This window comes from Athene noctua, chromosome 2 (assembly GCF_965140245.1).
Source record: "Athene noctua chromosome 2, bAthNoc1.hap1.1, whole genome shotgun sequence".
Classification (NCBI taxonomy): Eukaryota; Metazoa; Chordata; class Aves; order Strigiformes; family Strigidae; genus Athene; species Athene noctua.
The window spans coordinates 96,939,154-96,967,134 of NC_134038.1; the positions used below are offsets into that span (position 1 = coordinate 96,939,154).

The 27,981-nt window shown below is 38.7% G+C and overlaps 1 protein-coding gene across 1 annotated transcript; it reads left to right on the forward strand.

Annotated features, from left to right (window-relative positions):
- On the forward strand, positions 1-27,960 carry TMEM170B (transmembrane protein 170B). Its single transcript, XM_074899676.1, has 3 exons — positions 1-510; positions 13,047-13,217; positions 18,003-27,960. Exons 1-3 carry the CDS (start codon positions 414-416, stop codon positions 18,131-18,133), a joined length of 399 nt encoding a protein of 132 aa, XP_074755777.1. The 5' UTR covers positions 1-413; the 3' UTR covers positions 18,134-27,960.
- Positions 27,961-27,981: the final 21 nt, after the last annotated feature.

A 27,981-nucleotide genomic window follows, 5' to 3' on the forward strand; every position in this document is an offset into this window, starting at 1 on the left:
GTGATGCCCGGGGCCGGGGTGGCGCTGCCGGCGGCGGGGCGGCGGCCGTGGCCGTTACGGATGGAGAAGGGGCACCGGCGGGGTCTTTGCGGGCCCTGTCGCCCGTCCCCAGGGCCTCCCTGACCTGCCCCTGAGCCCTGGGGAAGCAGCAGCAGTGTCCGGGCCGATCGCTCGGCTCTCCCCCTCCCTACCCCGCCCCGGCCGCCACTTCCCCCTCCGTCCTCGATGTCTCCCCCGCGGCGCGGAGGCCCTTTCGCCACCTCCCCGCCCTCTCGCTCCTCGCCGCTGCAGCCCTCCCGCCCCGCGGTCCGGCGGCGGGAGGCGTCCAGCCTCCCCGCGGTCAGGCCGCCTCTGCCGCCCGTCCCCCCCGGCTGAGGAGCGGCGGCGGAGCTGCCGCGGGACCCCCCGCCGCGATGAAGGTGGAAGCGGGAGACAACTCCATGATCAACCTGTCGGTGCAGCAAGTGCTGAGCCTGTGGGCTCACGGCACCGTCCTCCGCAACCTCACCGGTAACCGGGCGGCGGCGGGGCGTGGGTACGCGGGGGGGGGGTGGCGGGTGGGCTGGCTCTGGCACACGCGTGGGGGCGGGCGGGGCGGGGGCTGGAGCGCGGAGAGTTGTCGCGGGTGTGCGTGTGCGCTCCCGTGGGCAGGTGGCGGCGGAGCCAGCCCCGGGGTGCACAATGGAGGGCGTGGGGGCGGCGTGGGGGGCCGGGGGTGCTCCCCCGTGTGCTCCACGCGGGGAGGGGCTGGGGGCTGTGTTCCGTACGCGCGTGTCGGGGGGGGGCGGTGAGGGATGCATACGTCCTTGTGCGGTGAGCGCGTACGTGATGTGTGTGTGTGTGTGTGTGCGCGCTTGGGGGGGGGGGGCTGGTACGTCCAGGGGAACGGGGGAGGGAGGACCCGGGGGTGTGTGCCCGGCGCTGGGGGTGTGAATGTGTTTACTCCCGTTTGTACGTAGGGATGCGTATAATGAGATGTTAACGGTGTGGGGTACGAGCGAACCGATGGGTGCCCGCGTGTGAATGCGGGGTTGTGGGAAGCGCGTGAGGACGTGTGGAGGGCTGGAGTGTCTTTGGGGCAGTGCTTTGGATTGTTTTGTGGTGTTTGGTTGTTGGATTTTTTTGTGGGTGTATGCTCATTAGCGCTTGGCAGAGCTATAAAAAAACAAACAAAAAACCTAGAGACGTGAATGTGAGAATCGGGGACTTCGCCCACTCTCTCCCCCCCTCCCCGCGAGTATACCCCTGGACAATGAGAGCTGTGGGGGTTCACGAGGTGGCAGATGTTTCATCATAAATAGACATAATCTTAACCATCGGGGATTCTTAAAGACTGAGCTGTTGTGAAAAAATCCTGTGAACCAAAGTAGAGTCAGGTCTTCATCCTCTGTTGGAAGAGGGGAGGTTAGCTTGCTTTGGCAAGAACTGGCATTTTTTTTTCCTGTTCAATCTCACGCTGAAAACTGGGTGTGGACTGCTGTGAGACCCAAGGCTTAGAGACGTGTATCTTCTGATTTCCTATTCTGTCCAGGTGTAAAGCAAAGCATAAGCTTCTAGCTCTGAACAAGCAGGGATTTGGAGATGTTATTGCTTGGTATAGGGTATACTAGGTGTTGACAGATTGGTGGAAAATGGTGAGTAAAAGGAATGTTTCAAATATTTTTGAAGATATTATAATACTTACGAAGGAGTATTATGCCATCTTCCCCTCTCTATAGTAATGATTTTTTAAAAAATCTATTCAAGGTAGAAGAAGTAGGATCAAAATAGGGGTGTAGCTGAAGTTGAAGCTGTAGCAAGCAGAAAGAAATAATCTTTAAGCTTTAGTATCTTTCTTGTTCTTTTAACTTCTAGGATACTTTTTAATGTAACAAAAAGGTCATACAGATATTTTTTTTTTTTATTTTTGATCTATGAAGTTTATAAGATGTGTGTCTGATACCTGGAAAATGTAATCATTAGCATGGTGACACCCTAATACAACTCATTTTCTGAGTAGATATTTTTGCATACTTGTTATAAAAATACATCTTGTACTCTTAAAGGAAAAAGTTCACAGTGGGTTTAACTTTTCTTTGTGCCAGACATCCTCTATAAAGTTTTTCTTATTAGAGCATTATGCAACATGGGCATTTCTATGAAATTCAGCACTGAGTGTTAAGCAAGCAGAACAGTTTGTTTCTTGGTGCTTTTGCAATACAATGAGGGGTTGCACAAGGAATTTTTAATGTGGAATGGTTTTTCTTTTTAATTTAAAGGATATGAAAATGATCTATTTAGCTGTCATAGTATTGTTGGAGAATATGTCAGTGTCAGTTGTAGTTGCACTACAGTTTCTGAATTGGTGCTTAAATGCAGATTGCCTTTATAGCCATAACCCCTTGTGCTGAATGCTCTTAATGTACTGTTGACAGTTAATAACTTTCACTGGATTTAAAATCTTCTATGTAAGATACACTGTTACCAATTATATCTTGGGAGATAATTTTTGATATAATAATTGATATTAACAAATAGCTGTTATTAAACTTACATAAACCCTTCCTAAAATACTTGCCAAGGTAAACTTTGTTCAGAAACAGAAATTCTGTTTCTGTTTTCTCCATGCTAAGAAAATAGGGTGTGAATGAGTTTGTCTTGTTTGACTACTTAATTCATTCCCTTTTTCATCCCTCTAAAGTGTAAGCAGAAACTCTTCAGCATACTGGGAAAACAAATTCATAAATGTGTAGAGTTCTGTGAATGTCCATTAAGACTGCTTTGTGCTTACTTTTGCACTCTAAAGTTGTGATCTGGATTTGGCTTTTAAGTTGCACAAGTAAAATCTCCTTTAGACAAACAATGTTGATTATGTTTGCTCAAAGTTGTAAAATTTTATCAGCATCTTTCTTAAAAAATGTTAATTTTCCAAAACTTTCAACAGGGACCTGATATGAACGCCAGCCTAAACCAGGAATACTTCAGACATTTTTTCATTTTGGTGTTTTTTTTTCCCCTTCTCGAGAAGCGAACTGTTTGGTGGTGGGTTCTGTTATTGTTGGTTTGTTGGTTTTGGGTTTGTTTTGTTTTTAAATACTATATATCTGATTCAGGTTCAACATAAAAAAGAAATCCCGTCTTTCATATATGGCTCCAAATACCCAGGAGACCACAGACAATTTCATTCCTCCCACATATACGTCACACCCTGCAATAGCTAAAGCTGCAAGTGCTGTTCTTTGTAGCTGAATCTAGGCCCACCAACTTGATATATGTTGCTTCATATTTTCCTGCGTTCACTTGGGAGATGGAGGCAAGGCTCTAGTAACAATGGAAGAGGTAGCTTTTACCTCGCCTTGTTCTACCTCCTCCAGAAAATCCCAAGAACAGCCCCTTTATATGAACTGATTGTGTGTTAGAGTTAGTGGTAGATAAGGATTTACTAGAACAAGTCAGACAATAGCTGTATCTGAACTGGAAAAAAAAAAAAAAAAGCCCAGTTTGAGCCTCCACTAAAATAAATTATTTTTTTAAAGGCTATTTCCACAATAAAGACCTTAGTGATATTTCTACTCCTCCTGTAACCAATGTAGATGGGTTTTTTGCATCTAATTATTGCATGTTCCAAAGGTGTAAGCTTCTGGTCTGAGCAGGTTTTATATTAGCCACTGAGAAGGTGGTGGGAAGAATGTTGTTATCTCTGTGCCGCTGCATTCAGAGGAGTTTACAAAAAAAACCCTTGTGTTGTACTGTATGACTTCCAAAGTCCGAGTCATCTTCCTTCCCCTCCCTGCACCCCAGTGTCCTAAGGTGATGAGCTCAAGACCCTACCAACTATTTCTGTATACTTGAAATCAAAGTCTGTAATTTTCAAGTGCTGGACAGTAGTAACTCCTGAATTTGTTGAAAGTGAACATTTCTAAGACATGGATGTTGCGTAGAAGATGCTCCTTGTCTTTATATTTTTTTCCTGAGCTCCATCCTGTACTCATTTGTCCCCGCTTGTCTGGATTATGTCTTTGTTCCTTAGCCTGTAACTTGAGAGGACTGGTCTGTAATTTATGATTTAAAAGCTCTTCAGCAAGTGCTTATCTTCCACTTAATGCAGCAAAAACGTTAGCATCTCCAAACAACAATTTAACAGTATAGTCCTGTTAACTTTGAAAGTATTAGATAATATAATAATGAAAGGAACCAGTGACGAAGAAAATACTGTAACATGTAAAGAGCTGAATTACATTTGCAAGTATAATATACTTTCATTTCTTCATCTCAGTGCTTTGAGTTTATAAATCCATAGGAATTTAACAGTATAGAGTTTCTTAATTCAACTTTCAACATGTGTTACCTTGACTTAAATTTGTATCTTTGTATTCACAACATAAATACTTACTGCTTGATTTAACTCTGTAGCTAGGAGTGGTAGTCTGGGTACATGGGTTAGAATCTTGAGAGAGATTCTTTTGGAGTAATCAGTCTTGATTTATGAAATGTTATAGGCAACCATTATTCATCTGGCAAAACAAGCTAAGGACTAGAGGAAAAGAAAAATGTGAAAGATGGACTAAGGAGGTACTCCCATTTTTACTGAAGCTGAGTGGCAGTAGGACACCATGTTTATATAGATAGATAATATTTGAAAATGTTATCATTTATGTCCTTTGTCTGTTTTTTATTTGTTTGCATTTTTTATTTGCCCTAGATGAAGCTGTTGATTGAGTGCAACTTCAAGTTTTGATAAGATGGAAGTGTTATGAATGTTAGTCTAAACTGTAGCATGCTTTAAAAACTTTTTTTTGATCTTTAAGGTTGTGTATGCCTCCACTAATACAGGTATAATGTGTATATAGAGTATGTAAGCATAATGTATGTATGAGATGTATCCGATATGTATAAATACCTAAATTAACAAAGTAGTACTCTAAAACTGGAGAGATAGGGCATGAATGACAAGTTATTTGAGCTTTGCAGTTTTTCTGTTATAAAGCATTCCCCACACAAGTTAAACCAGTGGAAAGAAACGTAAACTGAAAACAAAATTTAAGATAGTGGTTAAGTGCTGAGAATTTTAAATAAACCCAAAAAATGGATCTCAGTTGTCCTTATTAGAGATGGTGTGACATGTGTGGAAGAGATTGGATGTCTCTTTAGGGTAGCTCTTTGGGGGCTTGACTAAATAAACTGAGGCTGGGTTAGTATTTGAACCTCTCTGCTAGATAAAGCTAAATCATTATTACCACACCAGCAAAGTACTCCATATGTGCTGTTCATCTCACCAAAAGAGGAGATTAATTAGTATAGCTACATAGGGACTGAAATTTTTTGACAGTGTGCTTTTTTATCATCGATGATCATGTAGGTAAGTTTATACCTCTTAAAGTATCAATCGGTATATAAGACATAAGTAGTTGTACTAGCATGTTCTTAAGACACTTAAGTCTCACTTCCTCCTCCTTACAGGTTTTGCAAACCTTTCAGCTACTCAGTTATTTTTGAAGAAGCAAAGTCTTGACCATCTGTGTTCAAAGGTCCATAGTCTCTTTCTCTAAATTCTGGTGGCATCTCTCTGTTATCTCCAACCCATTCTTTTCTTCCTTCAGTGTTACTCTAACACACTTTTTTCTGAGAGTCATCTCTCATGATTGTGGAGTTAGATGATACTGAATTTTACAGAACCTTGAATTCTTCCACTCAAAAATACCTGTGCATAAAGTTCTCTGCTCTCAACCTGTCAGGATAAGAATGACTGCATTGTCCTCTAGGTTTATGGAGCTTGAAGCCTTCTCTAGTTTTCTTAAAAGATTGGCTGTCCTCCTTACCTTGTTCATCCGTGCTAAACAGGTTACTCAGTTGTCTTTGTCACTGGCTCAATTAATGAGCAAAAGTAGATAAGTGAGTGTGTTGAATTACCAGGCATAAAAAGAACAGATAAAGGAGGATAAGAAAGGATGACTCTTCCTGCCTTTTCTAAGGATGGCACTCAGAAGTGTTTTGTGCTGTTTCAGCTTCCAGGACTGAGGTGATGTTTTGATGACGTGAGATGGTAGCTTAACAAAGCCGATGATACTTATTCAGGAACGTAAAGAAAATTCTTGACTTCAGAAGAATCGCTCATAAATATGTAGTCGCTCACTAAATGTGTAGTCTGTAGCTAAAGAACAGAGAAACACTTATGTGAAATAATCAATTGATGTGATTCTCTGAATTACAGAACTTTCAAGTATTTTTAACAGCTACTTTAGCACAATAAAGATGACTGTGATAGAAGGTTCATAAATTATGATTATAAATGACTCTGATTTTGTATGTTGTGTAAGTTTTCTGGAAGGTAAGTTGCTGTGTTCCGTTGAGTCCCTCACTAGAAAAGCCAACTTTGCAAAAGAAAGGTATGATCTAAATCAATGATTAAAAAGCTTCGTGTGATCAAATTCTCAATTTCATTAATAATGGATTTTTAAATGCTACCATCATATGATTAGGTAAGATATCATCCCAGAATATTTGAGTAGTGTGACTATTCCTTTTCCTTTATTTTGTGTAAAGATGCAACAATATAAATTGTCTATTCATTGCTAGTAACAACCATTACAAAAAAAAAAAATCCAGTAACGAATCTCTAGGAAATTAAAGGTACCTTGGTACTGAGGGGAGATGCTAGAGTAGTTTCAACCACAAGATGAAGTGGCAGAGTTGTACTTTGTTTCCTGTTCAGGAAGACTTTCCTCTTCCTTCCCTTTTAAAATCCAGTTCTGGTTGCAGCAGGTGAGAATCTTGAGCAAGAATGTGTGTGAGGGGAGGGGAAAGACAAAAAAACCCCTTCTAGCCTCTCTGCTCATAGCTTGTCTAGTAACTTGGTAAAGAAAAGCTTTTCAGCTACTTTCATGTAACAAATTTAAGTATGTAAGTTGGTGGAGAGTAAATAATCTGGAGTATATGCACTTGATGGAGTTGCCCAAATAAAAAGCAACTCCAAATAGAAGATGATGTGGAAGTAATTTGCCTACTTACAGGATAAGGACAGTTAACTTCACTCCTTGCAGTGTCCCTTACCCTGCTGCCTGCCTTCTGCAAATAAGAGTATCACAGGCCTATGTCCCTAAATTTTCTGTTCCCACCTGTCACTCCCCCCTTTTGTCTCCTTCATAAATAAACAAAGTTCTGGTAATTTCACCCTCTTATCTTCAGCTGGTCACCAAGGTGTTCCCTCACTTCAACCCACTCCCCTGCAACTCTTCTGAAGTGAACACCTACAAGTTTTAGCAAATACAGTCAGTTTGGCAAAATTATAAACTGTTATGGATTATTTATAATAAGAAGGCACTGGGTCATTGCAGGCATGTGTAATACTACCGTATTTCCTGCATCACTGACTTTACAGTGCTATTGACTTGGAAACTTAAGCCTCTGTGAGGTGATGGTTTATAACTGACTTCTTTAAAGGCTGCAGCTGCATTTGTGTCGAACAAAGAATATTTCTGGATGTTCTCTAATTTCCTTTTGAATGCATTCAATACATGTGTTGCTTTTAAGGAGTAGGAGAAGAAAATGTGTACTAAACAACTCAAGGCTATATCCCTTTATCCAACAGGACATTTAGAGCTGTTTCTATTCTCATGTCTCCTGCCCTAGATATAAAGTGAGGGGTGATGCTAATTTTCCTTGAGCCTTATTTGAAATGTAAATAAGACCTAAGATAGTTGTTCACTATGCAGCTATTTTATTGTGTAAGGAATTGTAAATATTTTTGGTTTCTTAGTTACAGGGGGGTGGTTAGCCTTCCCATAATCTTTCCTTCTAAAAATAAACTCATCCTAATAAGTCTTCCCAAGACTGGAAATTAATTGCCTTTTCTAGCGAGTGAAGATCAACAATGGCTACAAACACTGATTTCCTAAAAGGTGATGCAGTGCCTAGTAAACCCTGTGGAAGTTACAGGGAATAATGGTGTCTAACAAAGTCAGATTCCAACAGTGTTTCTTGGTCTAGTTTCAAGCTTTTCAGCTGCAGTGACATTTTAGGAGAGAATGACCAAAAGTGCAGCTTTCAGTATACTGGGACAGTCCCTCATTTGCACAGAGACAATATCAAGAGCTTTGCTGATTCTCCCCATAGCATTTCTACGTATTGGCCTGTGGCGCAGTTTTTGGTAGCAGGGCAGGGGCCTACAGTGGTGGCCCCTGTGAGAAGCTTCTCGAAGCTCTCCTGACTCCAAGTCGGACCCACCTGTGTGCCAAGGCTGGGCCAATTAGTAATGGTGGCCACGCCTCTGTGATAACATATTTAAGAAGGGGAATCTGGGAGGAGGATTTGTGAGGAGGACACCTATGTGAACACTGAGGTCAGTGGAAGAAAGGAGGATGGCAGGGAGAGGTGTGCTGGAGCAGAGATCCCCCTGCAGCCCACAGATGTCACCAGTGGAGCAGATGCCCACCTGCAGCCTGTGGAGGACCCCATGCTGGAGCAGGTGACTGCACCTGAAGGAGTCTGGGACTGTGTAGGAAGAAGCCCCCACTGTTGTAGTTTAGGGCTGGGAGGACTGTGTTGTGGTTTGAACTTGGCTAGCAGCCAAACACCACACAGCTGCTTGCTCACCCTCCCCTGGCCTGTGGGATGGGTGATAGAATTGGAGGGATAAAGGGAGATTTGTATGTTGAGATAAAAACAGTTGAGTAACTGTAAGAAAATAAAGCAATAAAAATAATAGTATAAATGGGTAATGCACTATGTGATAGCTCACCACCTGCAGACTGATAACCAGCCTGTTCCCGGCTAGCAATCCTGAAATACCAAGGTCCCACCATTGCAATCCTGAAGTAAGAGAGAACCCTTTCCTTCCTGGTCACCCCTCCTTTATATACTGAGCATGACACTACATGATATGAATTATTCCATTGGCTAATTTGGGTCCAGTGCTATGGCTGTGCCCCCTCACAGCTTCTTGTGTACCTGTGCATGGACAGGACTTGGGGAGTTGGAAAGTCCTTGATCTCTTAGCAATAACTATAAACATCAGTGTATTATCAGCATTCTTCTCATACCAAATCCCATACTGAATCCAAAACATAGCACTGTTCTAGCTACTAAGAAGAAAAATTATCCCAGCCAAAACCAGGACAACTGCAGCACATGAAGGGGTACCCACACTGAAGCATCTTAGGAAGAATGCATCCCATGGGAAGGATTTGCATCAGAGAAAGTTTGTGGAGGACTGTCTCCCGTGAGAGGGACACCATGCTGGAGCAAGAGAAGAATGTGAGGAGTACCCTGCCTGAGAAGGGAGGGAGCAGTGGACTGACTGTAACCCCATTCCTTGCCCCCTGCACTGCTGGGGGGAAGGAGGTAGAGAAATCAGGAGCAAAGCTGAGCCTGGGAAGAAGAGAGGGGTGGGGGAAGGTGTTTTTAAGATGTGGTAATGCTTCTCACTGTCCTACTCTGTTAAGTGGTGGTGGCATTTGGGTTAAATTGATGTTCTTTTTTCTTGCCCTAACAAGTCTGTCTTTTGCCCATGACAGGAATGGGTCGCTCATGCCTCCCTGTCCATATCTCAATTCCCAAGCATTTTTCTTTATTTCTCCTTCCCATTCCTGAGGGGAAAATAGTGAGTGGGTGGCTCTGTGGTGCTCAGCTGCTCTCTGGGCTCAAACCATGACATGGCTGTTCACTTCAGAACAACTGCCTGCTGAATAGGCTACCATAATTGCAGATCCTCTCTCACCTCAGATAACTTAAGTCTTCTGTTCTTGGGCATCTTACTAAATGGGGACAAGTTTGTCTCACTCTGATGCAGTTTTATGAAATCAGTTGATACCTGACTGAATTTGGTATCCACAGCAGCATGCCATCCAGAAGTTAGGTTTTAGATTGTGGAAGAACTGATGGATGGGGTAATACTAATAAACCCACCACTGGCATAGTTATGGAGCGTTTGGCAATCTTAGAAGCCTGAAGATGTCATGTAACCTTACACAAGAACCAAGCGTTTTCTTTAGCTGCAGATTGGAAATATGTATTTTGAGTCTGTCACTGGGATATCAGGTTTTCTTTAGTAATATTGCAAGAGGCCCTCACTTTTTCTTGCTAGTTGACGTTTCATCTCTTGCATCGGTCTTAGTCAAGAAAAATAAAAGTTTGGGTCAAGAACATTGTCAGTACTCAATCCTGATGATCCAGGTCTCTCTGTTACTGGGTATTTTGCATATCAATATAATCTGAGTGATACAAAAATTGGTGACAGACTTAATTGCATGAAAGGGTGCTGTGTCCAGAAAATAAGTAACATCTCCACTACAGTATTTACTGGCAAACAAGGCAAAGTATCCTCTTCTGTGTAAGAAGAAATTATCTTTTGAAATGGTGCATTTAGCATCACATTCGCCTGCCAGCAGTTTAGTTTTGTGCTTCTCTGAATAATCTGGGAGATGGGTTCAGCCATGTTACTGTGGAGAACTAAAATGGAAGATCCAAGGTATGCACATAATATCTTCTAGGACTAAAGGTCTTCAGAGCAACATCTGCAAGCAAGGAAATGCTTGCTCTTGCCTAGTAAATACATTCTTAATTCCCATATAAGGCTTCTTTAGTCTAACTTTTGTTCTTCATCGTTATTCATATGATAAAATAGAACATATACCTTGTGGTTTTTTCACTGCCAGTGTTTCCAGAGTAGTTTAGACTTGAGGGCCTGCTCAGTCTATTGCTGAATTACAGTCTGCTCAGTCCATACCTCTAAAATTTATTAAGTATCTGCTAACACCCTACTTAGTGCTAAGGAAGTGATCCCCCATGGGGCAGGAGTTTAGTTGTTATCATTTTGATAGAATAGTGTTTTGGGCTGTTAGGAATCTGGTTTTGTGACATCTTTCAGTTAAAGGATCTTCCCTGGTAGCTTTCCTGATACATGCTAGAAGAATGAGAGTATTCCTTCCTGACAGGGTTTTCCTGCCTGAAGTTGTATGTGATTTATGTTTTCAGGAAAGTAAACTTTTTTCCCATCTCCTATTTCCCTATGGTCAAACTGTAGGTCTAGCAGGGCTACTGGGTTCTATATTAATAGATTCTTTGGCTAATCTTGTTTATTTGCTTCCACCAGAAAAACAAACAAACAAACAAACAAACAAACAATAGGAACACCTAAGCTGTACTAATAATAGATAAGGCCTGTTAGTGCTGCAGGAGAGGTTCCCCTCCCAAACTATCCATGACCACGGCAGATTAGTTCAGCAATCAGTCAATCTTTCTTTAACGTTAGTGAGGGAGTTTGTCAGGTATGTGTAGAGTGACTACTTGACACTCCTGCCACTGTTCTGTCAGGTAGCTTTTGAGAATGACGAGACACTTAGCCGAACACTACTGTGATCATTATCCTTTGCAAAGATCTTTGAGACCCAACTTGGGGCCAAGAGTGAAGGGACAGAGGATCTGAGGAGAGCTGCTTGGAACCACCCTCAATACATGTGTGCATATATGCAAGCACTCAGAAAGAGAAGTTACATCTTGAACCACAGCTGGAGTGTTAATTGTGTGTAAATTTACCATCCAGCTTCCTTGCTGCTCTCTTAAAAGACTTTTCGTTATCATAATTTAGAACAGTTATACTTCTGCCTTTTATGCCTGTGTGAAAGTGGAGGGGTTGAGTCTACTCTCAAAGTACTGCTAAATGAAAAAGCTTAAACTTTGTGTTTGTGCTATGGGTATATATACAATATTGACATTGGACTTAAAGGACTGGTTACTGTGTAACAACCATTCTTTCTCAGCATCCTTTCACAGTATGTTTTGTTTGAGCTGCTAAGTATTTTTAGAGTTAGCTAATTGGGTCATATTTCTGCTCAAATGACTGATGTGTGTCAAGCTGCAATAATACAGGCTCAGCTCATAAACAATAAGTACCCTGCTGTTGTAAGGAAGCTGTATTATTTTTTTGACAGGGAACTGCAGCAAAAGCTCTGAATTAATGACAGTTCCATGGGATTATGTCAATCAGGAAAATGTGCCCCAATTTGCTGAATTCTGTGTTGATATATATCTAACTGTAGTTGACTTAAAAAGAAATCTTTTCCCTTTTGTTGCATTTCCCCACCCTTCTGAGTTATAGTAAATGTTTTTAGAAAATTACCACCAAGTGAGGAAGGTTCTTTAATTGTTATGTAGCTTCATTGATGGTTCCTGCTCTTTTCTTTGAAGGTAATGATCACATCTGCCATTCTTCAGATAAATGTTTGTACTCCACACATTCTCATGATCTCTTGTCTTTGCTTAATAATTTAAATAATAGTGACTACCTGTCCCTATGAAGTTCTGTGCGAAGCAATTAAAAGCAAAGAGTTAGATATGTTAAAATTTCTTGTAAAAAAATTTTTTTTGTACCTTTGAAGCTAATTTGGTGGAACACTCTATTACAGCACCTGGGTAGATAAGCTGAAGGTCTTTAATCTTAGTTTTCCCATTTGATATTACCTGATGATGTCTCTTCTTGTGAAAAACAAGAAAAAAAATCCACCAAGAAACCCCCCAAAACAAAACACAAAAAAACCCCACCCCCCAAAAAAAACAAAAAACCAACCATCCTCAAACCCAACACTCCCCCCCCCCAAAAAAAAAAAAAACAAAAAAAAAAACAAAAAAAAACCAACCCCACAACCAAAAAGACAACAATAAACCAAAACCAACCCCCAAACAATTCTTGACTTCTTCCTGGTTCAGGCTTTGTTTCAGAGAATATTTCATGCTGCAGGAGCAGTTACAATACCTAGTAAGAAATTGCAATTAATACTGTTTAAAGAAACCATTAGAAAATGATGGTGGTCTTGTAATAATACATCTGAAATAAAGTGTGCCAGAATCCTTTCAATAATCTTTTGATTATAATATCCTTTATGATACACTGTTAAAAGGGGGAATGGAATGTGTCTTGAGCATATGCTGAGGTTGTCACATTGATTCCTTTTAATATGGAAATCAGTATTGCTCTTCTCTTCCTATTGATTGTATGCAATGTTTTAAAGTGACTTACTTAAAAACTTATTGTCTCAGAAATATTAACCCTTTATTTGACTGCTTTCTTTCAGAGATGTGGTACTGGGTTTTCCTCTGGGCTCTCTTCTCCTCTCTCTTTGTCCATGGTGCTGTGGGAGTATTAATGTTTGTGATGCTGCAGAGGCATAGGCAGGGGAGGCTGATCTCTGTCATTGTGGTCAGCATTGGATTTCTGGGTTCTATAACTGGAGCAATGATAACCAGTAAGTCTGTCTTTTTTTTTTTTATCTAACTTCTAAAAAGAAAAAGCCTTTTCCTTAGTGATTTTTTTGTTTATTAAGGATTTTGCCTTAGTTATATAGCTATCCTGATGATAATGACAGCTGAGTTGCTCTTCTATTGTGTAAAGATAAGACTACTATAAATTGTCAGAGGAGTGCAGAAATAGTCTTACTATTTCATTTCGGAAATGTTGGGTACCAAGCTATTCAAAAGCTATACGCTCAGCACGTAATACCTTTTTGGGATCAGAAAGAGCGGTCCTGTCCTACCATACCTGTTTCAGATTTTTTGTCAAAGGCTTCTGATCAAGATCACCTCTTAGTACCCTTAAAGCCACGAGTTTCTTTTGGAAATGAGGTCCTGATTCCTTTGGTTGCAAGGCTGAGTTACTGCTCGTTTCCTTGGGTCTGCTGGAGGTTTTTAACTTGCACCCAGATAGGATGTTGCTCTTTTAAAGAAATAAAGGTGCAATATAGGTAGTGATTTACAGCTAAGAAAGTTGGTTTGTTTCTTTGAAGAAGTTACACTTGGCTCATGGATTTGAAAGAACTTCCCAGTCTTGGCTTGGCCGTAATGTTACTTTCTCCTTTATTTGGGGTAGGGAGGAAAGAGGGAGGAAGACCCTTAGACTATCCCAGCCTCACCCACCCCCCCCAAAAAAAAAAAAAAAAAAAAAAAGGCTGTGCTGTTCCAGGTAAAATGCTCTTTTGCAGGGGCATCTATTACAGAGTTTCTTACAGTGTTATTCTGTTATGCCTACCACTTGAGATGAATTTTAGGCATTTTCTTATTTCTTGACATTGTATCAACAGGTATGATGGTAACCATTTTGCTGTAAAAGCAGCATGCTGAAAGGTTCACAGAGCTATAGTTAAAATCTCTACTCATTATTAAAACATAGCAGAAAGCAGGGGTATTTTGTGTAGCAAAACGCAGAAGTGTTACACCTGACCAAATATGGCACACAAGTGATGTTGCCAAGAATGTTTTGGTATCAGATACCGGTTTTTCCGTCGTTCCTAACAAATTCCATTATCTGTATCAGTACTAAAATACATGCTATGAGATCAGTAGAACACTTAGCCTTTGGCTTTATCATATCTAAGTTATAAATAGACTGTAGTGGCTTTCCCAATCAAATAGGAGCATGGTGAGTTTTCTGTTCGGGCCAGGGTGGAAGGTGTGGGGAAGAAATAGTGCATCTTATTTTTACAGGAAAGAAGCTTGTGCTTTGCTCTGTTGTCTGAAACAATGCTGGTGAGGAGTTCTCAACATTAAAATCAATGCACTGAAGGGTGCTTGTGTTAACCTGAGCAAGAAGTTTCTGCTCAAAGACCTTCAAATGTTGACAAAATGGTCTCACTTGAAAGGCCTTTGAGGGTAAGGAACTGTAAATCTAGCAACCATCATATAGTCTGTAGGCAAGCCTTTCTACCTTTCCTATTTTTCTGTGTATGGTCCAGATTATCAGAACAATGGTATCACTTCAATTTTGACACATTGATGGATGATTCTTGACCGATTATTTTTTATTGCTACTGAAAGTCCTTCTTGCCTTGTTGGTTTTCAAGTTAAAAAAAAAAAAAGTTTAATGAAAAGTGTCATTAAAAGTTTCCTCAAAAGTTTTTTTAAACTGCTATATATTTTTCAGCCTAGAATTTCCATCATTTAACACACTGTAGTTTGGTATAACTTTTTCCTAAGGTGAGGTAGAACCAGTTGAGTGCCTTATATTACACGTTAGGCTGATTTTTTTGTCCTGTGATTAAAATGGCAGTGGCTCTGTTACAAGGTCAATCGTGCATGAGCATTTCTGAAGAACTGAAGATAAAAAATGTGGTGCTGGAATATCCAAGCAGGTTCAGTGTTTCTAAAATGAAAGTACTTTATGTCTTTTATCTGTGCATAAAGAGGAGCAACACAGTTGTATTTGTGACATCCAATTTTGCAGGTCAAAATATTTAACAAATAAGTTGTTTATGTGTAAGTTTACATGAGAATTTCTCCAAGCTTAGACTGTAGACTTGTTATGCTGTTCCCAAAGGTTTTACACAGAGCATTTCAACTTTTACTTTCAGGTAATTTTGTTTCTGGAGAGCAGTGTGTTGCTTTATACTGAAAGAAATTCTGTGGGGAGCTTCTGAAGACAAATTATGGTGATAAAATATTAAAGAGGATTTTTAATGGCTATTGTGCTGTAAAGTGGGATGCAAGTTGAACTCTTTAGTTGTTTGGAGATGCCTGGTCCCATGTTTAATAAATTGAAATAGCAAACTGGCTTCAATTTCCATGTTGTATTTCCAGTCCTTTGCATCATTTGTGTAGGTGAATGAATGCAGTATAGATTATCAAATAATGCAGGTTTAACTTTGCTTGGGTAGATCTTTCAAACTTTCTGGCCTTCTGGGATCTTTTTACCAGTATATAGAAAAGCAGGAAACCCCTCAGTTTCTAGGCTTTGAAAAGAACTCAATGGTTATAAAAAAAAAAAGTATAAAAAATTTACTAAATAGCAGTGGATACTGTCCAGAAAAAAAAAAAAAAAAAAACAGAACAAACCACCAACCCAAAAAACAAACCAACCAAGAACATATAAACGTCAGGCAGTTTGAGACAAGTATTTTAGCTGTATGTCATCCAGAAGGGTCTGTTCTTCCTCTTGCCAAGCTCACTCCTTTTTGGTGACATATTCTCATTTCCTTCATTGTCAACCTATTGTAGAATACTTTGGCTTTATGCCAATTGTACTGGGTTACACACACTGCTATTTGATGATTACAAATGCATAATTATCAAACTACCAAATTTATATGTTTTCCACAATATCTCAGTGTTGTTTCAAGAAGCCAGAAATTTCTGTTATTGATTAACTAATAGCATCAAATTCTGGTATCCCAATATGGCTGATTTGAATTTGAGAGTTCAATTGTGAAAATAATTTTAATGTCAGTACTGGGCTCAGTCGAAAGGTTCTCTTTCAGTTTTTGACAGCAGATAGTCAAGGAACAAATGGAAAAGCTTATGCAAGGTAGCTGAGTGAAATACCACAAGGCTAGCCTTCTGGTGAGATATTTCTAACAAAATACACTTTACAGGATATGGGTCTTTTTTTAAAAAAAAAAAAAAAAAAACCACACACACGAACAAAAGAACACAACAATAAAAAAAACCCTCACCTAACAGACTGATTAATAGTGTTTGTGAATACTGTGATGGCCACAATTATTAGTGAATTCTAGTCTTCCTAAAATGTTTGTAATAATGAGGTGTTACTTTAAGATGTCAGATGATCCAGATACAGATTGTACTTTGAGAAAATCTGTTGGGACTTACTGTATTTCCATGTCACTAATGGGTTTTTGATCACTTCAGCAGACTATTCCAGTTAATGACTCTGCAAAACCAAGAAAATTCCCAATTTTTTTAACTCTTACCTATTATTTTTTTTTAAAAATTACCTTTTCAGTTCTTTGAGTCTGGAAAAGCCTCTGTGATCTCTGAAAGCATTTAATTATGATTAGATAGTGTCTGAAACCATACATACTGAAGAACTGTAATTAAATTTTGGGCTTTGTTCTTCAGGAAAAATTAATTCATTCTGAAATAAAGGACAACAAACTTAATGCTTATTCTTTAGGCAAGGAAAGCAAATGCTGTATAGAAGATACTGGTTCAGAAAATATTAAAGAAAAGCGTCAGTCTAGGTGAACCTTTGAGGTCTGAATTGAGAAAACTTTTAACCTGTGGACACAGCTGTGTATAAGCCTATATTTCTTTTTTCGAATGAACATTTTAGTATTCTTAAAAGGTTCAGAAGTTGTTTGAGCAGGAAAAGTTATTTATCATTAGCATGTTATTTTTTTGACTGATTGATACAAAGATTTACATTTTTCTCAGGCATTTGCTCCAAGACATCACAGCTATACATTTGCTCTGTGACTTTTGTTCTTCAAACACATGTGATAAATTCAGTATGTGAAAGACAGTACAAGGGAGTTATAATAGTAGTGCCTGGCTTTGTTTACAGTGCAGCATTTTGTTTCTGGTTTATCCTGACCGTTTGATGTTATACTTTAAATGGGAATTTGCACACAACTGCACAAGAAAAACAGTCTCTTAATTTTCAAGGTGTTGTAGCTCAAAATCTAATCATATTGGTTAGAAATTTCCTTTCATACACATTCATGGATAGCAATGCAATACTTTGATCTTTTTCATGTTTTGCTTGATTTGCTAAACAGTTGTTAACAACTTCATAGTTTAGATCAAAGCTAAACTGACACAATATGACCAGGTTATTCAACTGAAATATTTAATTAAGTTGATAGATTTGTGTTTACAGTTATTTTGCAGACACTAGCAGTTTTACTGTTGTCTTCTCCCTGCCCATACAAGCGCTATTAAACCATGCTTTGAACTTGGTCAATTTTTAGAGGATTTTTTAGCTACATTTTGGAATCAGAAGATGACAAAAATGTAAAAGAAACATTTGAAGATGTCTACAGGGAAAACAGCAAGAATCAGTTTTCTGAAATCAAACTGATGTTGGAAGAGTCAATCTGATTCAGTTAGGAAAATAATTCCTGAAGGACCTGCATAACTAGAAAAATACAAGCAAGGCTAATAATTTTATAATGCCATAAAGTAATACAGTGTTTGGTAATGTTCTATAAATAGCTGATACATAGATACACTAAATAATTTGTCATATATTTCATCCTTGGCTTTTTCTGTGATTTGATCATTGTTTTTCTTATGATTCTTAGGTGCTGCGGTAGCTGGAATTTACAGAGTAGCAGGAAAGAATATGGCTCCCTTAGAAGCTCTTGTCTTTGGTGTCGGACAGACAGTACTGACATTAATTATCTCATTTTCAAGAATTCTTGCAACGCTTTGAGACTTATGTAGAAGGGGAAAAAAACCCTACTAGTTCAAAGAAATCTTTAATCTGAAGAGAAGCTTCCTGAAAGTGGATTCATCAGTTTATGAACTTGAATTCTAGTGCAAGAGAAAGGAAGCTATGTGGAACGTGCACTACAAATCTAGAGGTTCAGTCAAGTGAACAGACTGTCCTCTAGTGTCTGAACTGTTGTACTTCTGCACTGCGCCTTATGTGCCTCAGTCGCAGGCAAGGTGCAATCCATGTGTGTGAGGTTGAGATAAAAGCACCTTGAATAGCTGCCATTCAGGTTAAAGCTTGGTGATGGGATCGTTGTTCTTAACAGTGTTGTAATAAAACAAAGGGATGCTCCTGGAAATTGCTGTATGTGCCAAACTTGAAGTTAAATTCTTAACTGTTGTCTGGGTAAGCTCTGAAATTGTAATTATAGAAGAATGCTGTGAACGTACACTCTACTTGAATTCAGGTAAAATAGCAAGATTTATGTATTAGCAGTATCTCTCTGAATGTTGAATATTCTTATTCAGCATTCAAAACAGCTGTTGGGTCTGTTTCAAAGCCCAGATGAATTTTGATGGGATTTAAGAACCACAGCTTTAGCAACCCTTATGTAATTAGCACTATGTGTAGAATGGCTCATGGCAGTTTTGTGAAGCTCGGCATATAATTTTATCCTGGTTTTAGCTTGTCAGAAATCAGTAGTTTAAGGACACTATATGAGGGTTACTAAGTACAATCTGTGGTGTATGCACGAACAAATCTTAAATTGATTTTTTCCTTGAAATTATTTTGTCTTAAGCATACAGCTGGTTACCAGTCCTTCTGAAAACCTCAGAAAGGCTACTTGTTGCAAACAAGCTCCCTATATTTATTTAAGCACTGATAGGACTCTTAACCCTACATGTATTCTTTAAAGAACACACAATAACAGACTTTAAGAGAATACACCCATGAAGAAAATGGAAAGGGATAAAAATACGATGTACTGTTTTTCTATAGAACAAAAATGTTAAGTTTAAAATAGTTACTGTACTCCAAAACTTTGGAAGCAGGGCAGCACTAATGTATTTACTACCTTGTTTCTGAACACTTTGTATCTTTGGAAAGATTAAGATGCCTGAAACTTTCAAAGAGTTAGCTTTCAGTAGAGTTTGTGCTTTTCTAGTTTTAAAGGGACAGTAGTGTTGTACATGTGAAATGTCTTAAATGTAAATATTTTGGAGTGAATAGAAATTTCAAGTCTAATTATGAATTATATATGAAATGCAAAATTTAAAGGGCACAAAGTTCTATGTGAGGAATAAGGAATCTTTTAAATCTCTTCTCAACTGAATGCTTTTCAGCAGCCAGCTTTTAATGCTGACAGGAAGAGTAAATTGCTCAAAGGTTTTGCTGTTCAGATGTCAAAAAGACTTTCAGGACTGTTGAAACCACTGGCACCTACTGCACAACTGAAAGAGTGTGGTTAAAATATAATTTACAATCCAGTCATATTGCTTTTATAAGTATTAGAATGAATTAACCTGTATGCCTTTATTTTACTCCACATAAACTGTTGTTTGGTTTTTTTGAAGTGCTAAGAATGCTAATATTTGTTTTCTTTAAAAGTATTTAAGTCTTGTTTGGAAAATGTACAAAGCTGCAGTCTTTGCAGGGAACAAGGTAAAATACAGGTTTATGAACCTTTTCAGTGTTACATTTTTGGATTTGAGTTGCTTTTAAATGTGGCTGAATGCATATATTCTCATTATTTTTGAATGTCTTTCAAAAACTTATTTATTTTTCATGGTTTGGGTTTTTTTATCTTGTGGCTTTTACATTCTGCTGATACTTTCTAACAGAACAATCATTGCACTTTAGACAATGAAATTACTACATCTGTAAAAGGCAATTTAAACCTCCCATTTTCTTAAATTGTGAGAACTGGTTTCAGGTACTTAAGTCAAATTGAATAATAAAATAATTGAAGATATTTCTCCTAATGTGCCTTGTTACATATATTTTTAAGGGAGAGGATTTCTTTTTTAAAAATTTCCATATCTTCATGCTCGTCCTATTTTTACTATTTCTAATTAATTTGGTTATTTGATATAATGTCTTACTCAACAGACATTAAAACATTTCTGTTTGACAACCTGGAAATGCTTGTCTGGATCAAAACCAACCATTTCATGAAGCACTGTACTCAGTAATTTAGATTGTGTCATGGCTTTACCTCACACTGAAACTTCTTTCCAAATTTCTCCAAATTTCCTTGAGCATCTCCCTTGTTATTTATTGTACAAGGCTATTATGCTACCACTGATCAATGGCTTGCTGTCTTTCACTAAGCTAAACTATGACAGACTAATACTAACTTAATGATGAATTTCATTCTTCATTTTAATTGCAGTGCCAATGAAATTGTTGCCGTTCTAACTTTCCTTCTTTGACCAGGAGGCATCTTTGCAGATGTTGTTACCTTCCTCCAAATAATTTTTATTGCATGGATCACTGTAATCACTTTTAAAACATTGTTAGGTGCTTAGTTGTCTCTGCTTTATATGGCATTATTGCCTGGCAACAATAAATGCCTAAGTGGCTTTACAGAGACAAAGTTATGTATTTGATAGAAAATTGTTTTTAAGTATTTCTTGTGAGGAATAGATGAAGACAAATAGTTTAGCTATGAAGTATTCTTTGATCATAGCATGAACTTACGGCAGAAGTTCATAATTCCAGCAGTTAGAGGAAGTGTAAGTGGCCTTATGTCTGTGAAACTTCAAAGTTTCATTCCACATCCTTAGAAACAACGTTGTTAAACATAAGGTGCTCTAGTCAGTGCAGTATACGCACATATATGTGTGTGTATATATATATATATGAATGGTGGGTTTGGGGTGTGTTCTATACCTTGCACATACTAACAATTGAAATAACTTTCCTAAGAAAAAGAAAATTAGTTCAGGTAACCCCCCCCCACACCCCTTTGTTATTAGGCTACAGAGATATCCTGTGTATGAATGGCAGTGATGGTACTCTGGTTCCCTTTGGACAATACAGATGTCCACACAGAGCCTTTTAGTTCTATCTTAATAGATCTGCCTGTCTCTGCATTGTATCACTAGGTACATTCTGCATTGTTAATGATTAATTTCTAGAAAAGAACAAATAATACATCCACACAATTTAATCGGGGGGGGGGGGGGGATGGTAATACTGAATATAATATTTAATGTGAAGAAGCTTCTGCTGCTCTGTTAGAAGCTGCTGCAGTTAAAGATTTAAACATTCCACACACTTCCAATTTGATAAATAATCATAAATTATCATTCCAATGATCATAAAAATCACAGAATACCAGGTTGGAAGGGACCTCAAGGATCATCTGGTCCAATCTTTCTTGGCAAAAGCACGGTCTAGACAAGATGGCCCAGCACCCTGTCCAGCTGAACCTTAGAAGTGTCTAACATTGGGGAATCCACCACTTCCTTGGGGAGATTTTTCCAGTGGATGATTGTTCTCATTGTGAAGAATTTTCCTCTTGTGTCCCATCAGAATCTCCCCAGGAGTAACTTGTCCCCTGTCTTTTCCATGTGACTCCTTGTAAAAGGGAGTCTCCATCTTCTTTGTAGCCACCCTTTAAATATCAGAACATGATGACAAGGTCTCCCCTAAACCTTCTCTTCTCAAGGCTGAACAAACCCATTTCTCTCAGCCTTTCCTCACATGGCAGGCTTCCCAGTTCTCTGATCATCTTTGTGGTCCTTCTGTGGATCCTCTCCAGCCTGTCCATATCTTTTTTTATATATAACGGGGCCCAGAACTAAACACAATGTTCCAGGTGTGGCTTGACAAGTGCTGAGTTGAGTGGGATAATGACTTCTATGTCTCTGCTGGTGATGCCCTTGTTGATGTAGCTCAGCATCCTGTTGGCTTTCTTTGCTGCAGCAGCACACTGTTCCCTCATATTGAGCACTGCCCACCAGGACCCCCAGGTCCCTTTTGACAGAGCTGCTCCCCAGGTGGGTAGATCCCAGTCTGTGCTGCACTCCTGGATTATGTTTTTCCAGGTGCAAGACCTTACACCTGTTTTTGTTGAATTTCATAAGGTTCCTGTTAGGCACTCTTCCAGGGTCTTCCTGCAGGGCGACTCTCCCTTCCAAAGTGTCCACTTCCCCACTCAGTTTGGTATCATCGGCAAACTTCACCAGGGTACACTTGATCCCATCGTCCAGATCACTTATGAAGATATTAAAAAGCATTGGGTCACTATTGGTCCCTGGCAGACCCCAGGGACAGATTGCTGGTTTGAAAAGGAGCTCTTTACCACCACCACCGCCCCCTGGGTGCAACCTGTCAGACAGTTCCCCACCCACTGCACAGACCCCTTGTCTAGACCGTAACACATCAGTTTCTCTAGGAGGCAGTTGTGAAGAACTTTATTGAAAGCCTTGGAGAAATCCAGGTAGACAATAATCAAGCAGGTTACTTTATCCTAGAAGGTCATCAGGTTTGTCAATCATGATTTACCCTTAATGAATCTGTGCTGGCTTTTCCCGATCACATGTCATTTGACTTGTGATAGCCCCCAGGAGGATTCGTTTCATAACCTTCCCAGGGACTGAAGTAAGGCTGATGTGCCTATAATTTCCGGGATCCTCCTGTAAGCCCTTCTTGTAAGATGAGGGTGACGTTAGTCTTCTTCTAGTCATCTGGGATGTCCCCTGATCTTCATGACTGGCCTTGCAATGACATCAGCTGGCTCTCTTAACATCCTTAGGTGGATAACATTAGCGCTTATCAATTTGTAGGGGTCAAGCTCCTGTAATAGTCACTTACCAGCTCTTACTTCACTAACAGTGGGTCTGTGTTTATATCGGCCTCGATTTTTCTTTCCAATGTCTGGAGCCCAATAGTGCTGGTAAAGACAGAGGTGACAGAAGCGTTGAGAACGTCTGCTTTTTCAGCATTGCTGGGGACTAATTCACCTCTCCTGTTTAACTGCAGGCCAATATTTTCCTTCTGTTCATTGTTGTTTATGTACCTGAAGAACCCTTTCTTGTAGTTTTTGACATCTCTGGCCAATTTTGATTTGAGCTGAGCTTTTGCTTTTCTAACTGCATCTCTGCACACCCTGTTAATGCCCTTGTAGTTCTCAATGCATATTCATCTGCTTTTCCATCTCTGCTATACTTCTCTCTTGGTTCTGAGCAGACTTGCAATTAAGCCAAGGGGGGCTCTTGCTCCACCTACTTCCCTTAACTTTAAAGAGGATGAACTGGTTTGGTGCTTCCAGGAAAGTGTTTTTGAAAAACTCCCAGCACTCACTAGCTCCTTTATCCTCCATGGAAGCTTCCCATGGTATCCCTCCCAACTGAGCTCTGAGCGAGCTCAAGTTTGCTCTTCTAAAATCTAAAACCTTTATCTTAGTACTAACCTCCAGCATATTCAGCAAGATCCCAAGCTCCACAGTATTGTGATCACTGCAGCCAAAGCTATAGCTAACCGAGATACTACAAAGCAGGTTTTCTTGATTTGTGAGTATCAAGTCCAGCAGTGCCTCATTCCTGATTGGCACATCTAACATTTGGTTGAGGAAGCAGTCCCCTATGCATTCCAGGAACCTGGTGGATGACATGTGAGCTGCTGTATTGTTCTTCCAACAGATATCTGGGTTCATAAGAACCAGGTTCTGTTGACCTGAAGCTTACTTAATTGACCCAAATATTGCTTTATTTGCCTTATTGTCTTTGTTTGGAGTTTGGGAGCAGATGCTTACTGTAAGATTCTCCTTGGAGATGACCCCTCTGATCTTGACCCAGAGGTAATCAATAGGGCTCCCACAGTCACTGTAGTTGAATTCTACACATTCAAGGTTCTCTGTAATATAGAAGGCAACTCCTCCACCTCTTGTTCCTTGCATCTCTTTAAAAAACAGCCTATAGCCATCCATTGTGATCCTCCAGTCACATGAGTTTGCCCACCATGTTTCAGTTATTTCTGTGATATCATAATTTTTTGACTGGGTGCAGAGCTCCAGTTCCTCCTGTTTGTTCCCCAGGCTGTGTGCATCAGCATACATACTCTTGAGATGGTTCGTCTTCTGGTTCTCATCTTGGGAGGCAGCTAAGGAACATTTGTCAGTGCTCTGGTTGGTTTGGCTTATTCCTCAGATCAAAAAAATTTGTTCTGACTCAAAAATGCCAGTTATATTGCAGGAAAGAAATCTTCCAAATAATTACTGTCTTTCATTTTGTGGGTAATTCTGAGTTTATGAAACTAATCTGTGTACCACAACTAGTGATAAAATTTGAACTTTGGTGTTGATATTTTTTAAAAGAAGCCAATAATTTAACTAGTTCTGAATGTTCAACATGAACCAAAGAGAGTAGTCCTGATTTTGTGTAAAATAGCTTTCTATTTTTGAAGTACACTGTTTTTATTACTCTAAAGGAAATAGTATTCCCTCTTCAACATATTGCACATCGATATTTATTCTGCTTACAATTTCTATTTGAATTCTGTTGGGGGGAGGCATATATAATGGCATTTGAGCAGAAGCTGTAATGGAACCTAAGATCAAATAACTGTAAGAACTGCTTTAATTGTTATTTTCTGTTTTAATTTATATATTTCATGCACTAAGCATATTCTAATAATGTCTTTCCTGCATTAAATCTGAATGGTATATCATAAGGATATTAAGCTGCATGGTTTTGTACATAGCCATTCAACATCGCAAGCATATAATTCAACATAAGCAATTAGTTTTCTACTTCAGACACAATAGTATTCCTGGGTATAATGACATGTGGATCAACGGGGTGGGGGGGAAGGTATGTGACTCTAATAAGGCTTAGAAAAACAATTGTGAACATGAAAATTTTTCAGTTACTTTTCTGTTTCTAGAAATACACTTTTTCACCATGTGTTTATATCAGTTAAGGGGAAAAATGTGGAGGTTGGTTGTTTAGGATAACAACTGCAACCTAATCTAATTCCAAGCAATTTGAGATAAAATGGAATTCTGAATTTTGTTCACAAATTATAATGGATTTCTACATATATATAAATTCTAGAACATAACGTTATTTCGGTGTTACCAGAATTTAACATACGACTGCATCAGCATATTGACAGAACACCTTTGACTGCTTTCTTTTTTTAACCTCTAGATTGGGAGCAGCCCGAGGTGAAAAGACTGTTTAAATCCTCAGCTGTTGCTTCAGAAGGAATAGGTGTCCTTTGTGTACAGGTGAATTTAACACAGCTGAAAATTTATATTGGGTTAAAAGTCAAATATTTGGTCACATCTTGGTCACCACAACCTTTAAGGTCAGAGGGAAAAGTATTATGTTCTCTGTTACAGCAGTGAAATCTTCAGCTGGTCTGCAGTATTTTGTGTACTTAACTGCACATCCTTTGGTGAAAATGAAGCTGTCATAGAACGTAAACTTTCATTTGAGTACATACCATTTGATAACCTTGTAAGTGAGAAAGATTGTGCCCTGACAGCATGCTGTTTCCCACACTCATGCCTAGAGGTATACTTTGAAATAAGTTTGTGCATTAAGTTTAAATGTAAACACATAGATGTCTCAAAGTCTGCAAAGATATGTACTTCTTAGGATATTCTCCCAGTAAGCAGGTGTCAAAATAATTTTACTCTAAAGTAATGGCTTAAGAAGAATTTTATTTCAGGAACACACATTTTTTTCACTTCTAATTGTCAGTTGTTAAAGGGAATGGATAATATATCCTTTTTGTGCTTTTTCTGCAAAATGAAAAAAAAACCCCACCCTGTAAGGCAAAGTAAATACTGAAGACATTTTTTCAACTAAACAGATAATACTTGATATAAACGACATGCCTTTTAATTTGAGATCTAACTTTCTAAGTTAATTCAGGTATTTAATATCACTATTGTAAAATCTCTTTCTGAGTTATCCATCCATATAAGGTATACTGATGAGGCCATTGGAGCTATAAATCCAAAACCTTTTAAGATTACTTGGCTGGAGGTTTTTACTTGTCTGAAATGTGCTTAACTTTTATAGAGATAATGAAGTTTTGAAGGTCCTTATTATTTTTGAGTGTTAGAGGATAATCAAGTATTTATGTAATTGAACTTTTGACTGTGGCAATATGTATAGTAGCATGTAATTCTTCAGAAATACTTACAGAAACTACTAAAGATAGATACCCGTTTTACAATGAGAAAAAGGTTACAGTATTTGACATCTGTATTGATAACTGTAACAGTTGTACTATAAGCTTTACTAATACAATCAGTATTATAACCATTTGGCTTTGGCTGAGCAAGTAAGGAGAGGAAAAAGGGAATTTGAAAATCTTTACAAATGAAAAAGTCAAAAAGTATCCATTAGTCCACTGATACAGTTGTGCCCCTTCAACACTGTTTTCCATCAAGCATGATCAATACATGATCAATAGATCATACACAATGCAGCATAATATCTCTCCATGAAGTGTGTTGTGGATAGAATGCATTCTGCAAATTTGTATTAGAAGTAAATGTTCATGTTTTAACTTGATGAAGTTATCTAAGCTAAAGGATTGTGACTCAGGCATTGTTGTGAAGCTCAAAGATAGCAAGAACAGTGATGAAGAAGAGCGATTTAACATATAGTTGATCTATGCTTTGTACAGGACTATATTACACTGAGAAAAAGGTATGGATGTACTGCATGTTCATGTTACAGTTTAGATCCAATTAAAAAAAAAAAAAGGTGACATTAAAGCTGTAAATACTGTATACTATTCTCTTTTTTTTAGAGCAATTTTTTTATTTCCCTGTTTGTGTACAGTTCCCTTTGTACATGTAAAAAAACCTCTCACCCTTTTGAGAAACTTTTGTAGTTAACGTCTGCATTTTAAGTGCGGTAATGATCTAAATATGTCCATTCAGCTATTTGTTTAGTTCTAAGTGTTCACTGTACTCTGTCAGATTCTTTGAAAAGCAGCAATAACAGTTGGGCAATTATTTAAAGTAAAAGTTTTCTACAGTTTCCACTTCCATGCTTTAGAATGGAGGCACAGTGGAACACTTGTCCAACTGTAAGATTTCAAGAGCCTTTAAGTAGTTTTTATTGGGGTTTTTTGTGATAGAAAAGTTTTGTGGTAGCTTATGTACAGAATTTACAAGTCAAACACAATTTCTCATGCTCATTTATCTGATGAAAATTTTCTGTTAAAATGTTTTTTTCAACTTTCCATGTCTTATTGCATGTTCTTATAAATAATCATAAAGCGATGTGTTGATCTCTGTATGAAATACTCTGATAACAAGAGTTTTGCATTTTGTGAACCTGATTCAAATGTGCAAATGTACCCATAAAATAAAGCAAAAATTAATAATTAAGTGATGCACTTTCTTCTAGACTGTAGGGGTGTGTTCCTGCAAGCATCTTATTTCTGCTTTATAGATAGGGGAAAAAAACCCTCAGTGGGACCTGTGTTGGCACAAGAATGAAGTATGTTGTGGATGAAACTTCAATTTCTCCATTTTTTTCACACATTAATACCTATAGCCTCTGTTTCTGATAGTTAAATTCTAGCATGTGGAAAAAAAATGTCTGAGCAAATGAAACATGTAAACGGCTAGTTACAACAGAAACAGAGACAGCTGCTCTTGCGGTTATAATAAGGATTTGTTTATGCAACTGGATATGCATAGTTTAGAAGACAAATTGGTTGCAGAAATGAAAACCAGATTGAATTAGTTCATCAGGTTAAGCCAGCTTACAATTCATTGTTGTTTGGGGAAAAATATTCTTAGTTAACATGATGTAAATGTGTTTATCTAGGTTTTCTGTGCTGTTGACTTGCTGAGTTATATAGAT

Excerpts from the sequence above, each read along its gene's own strand:
- TMEM170B (XM_074899676.1), top strand. The coding sequence starts at position 414 with ATGAAGGTGGAAGCGGGAGACAACTCCATGATCAACCTGTCGGTGCAG. Across the intron at positions 511-13,046 it reads CGTCCTCCGCAACCTCACCG|AGATGTGGTACTGGGTTTTC; the intron begins GTAACCGGGCGG and ends GCTTTCTTTCAG. Across the intron at positions 13,218-18,002 it reads AACTGGAGCAATGATAACCA|GTGCTGCGGTAGCTGGAATT; the intron begins GTAAGTCTGTCT and ends TATGATTCTTAG.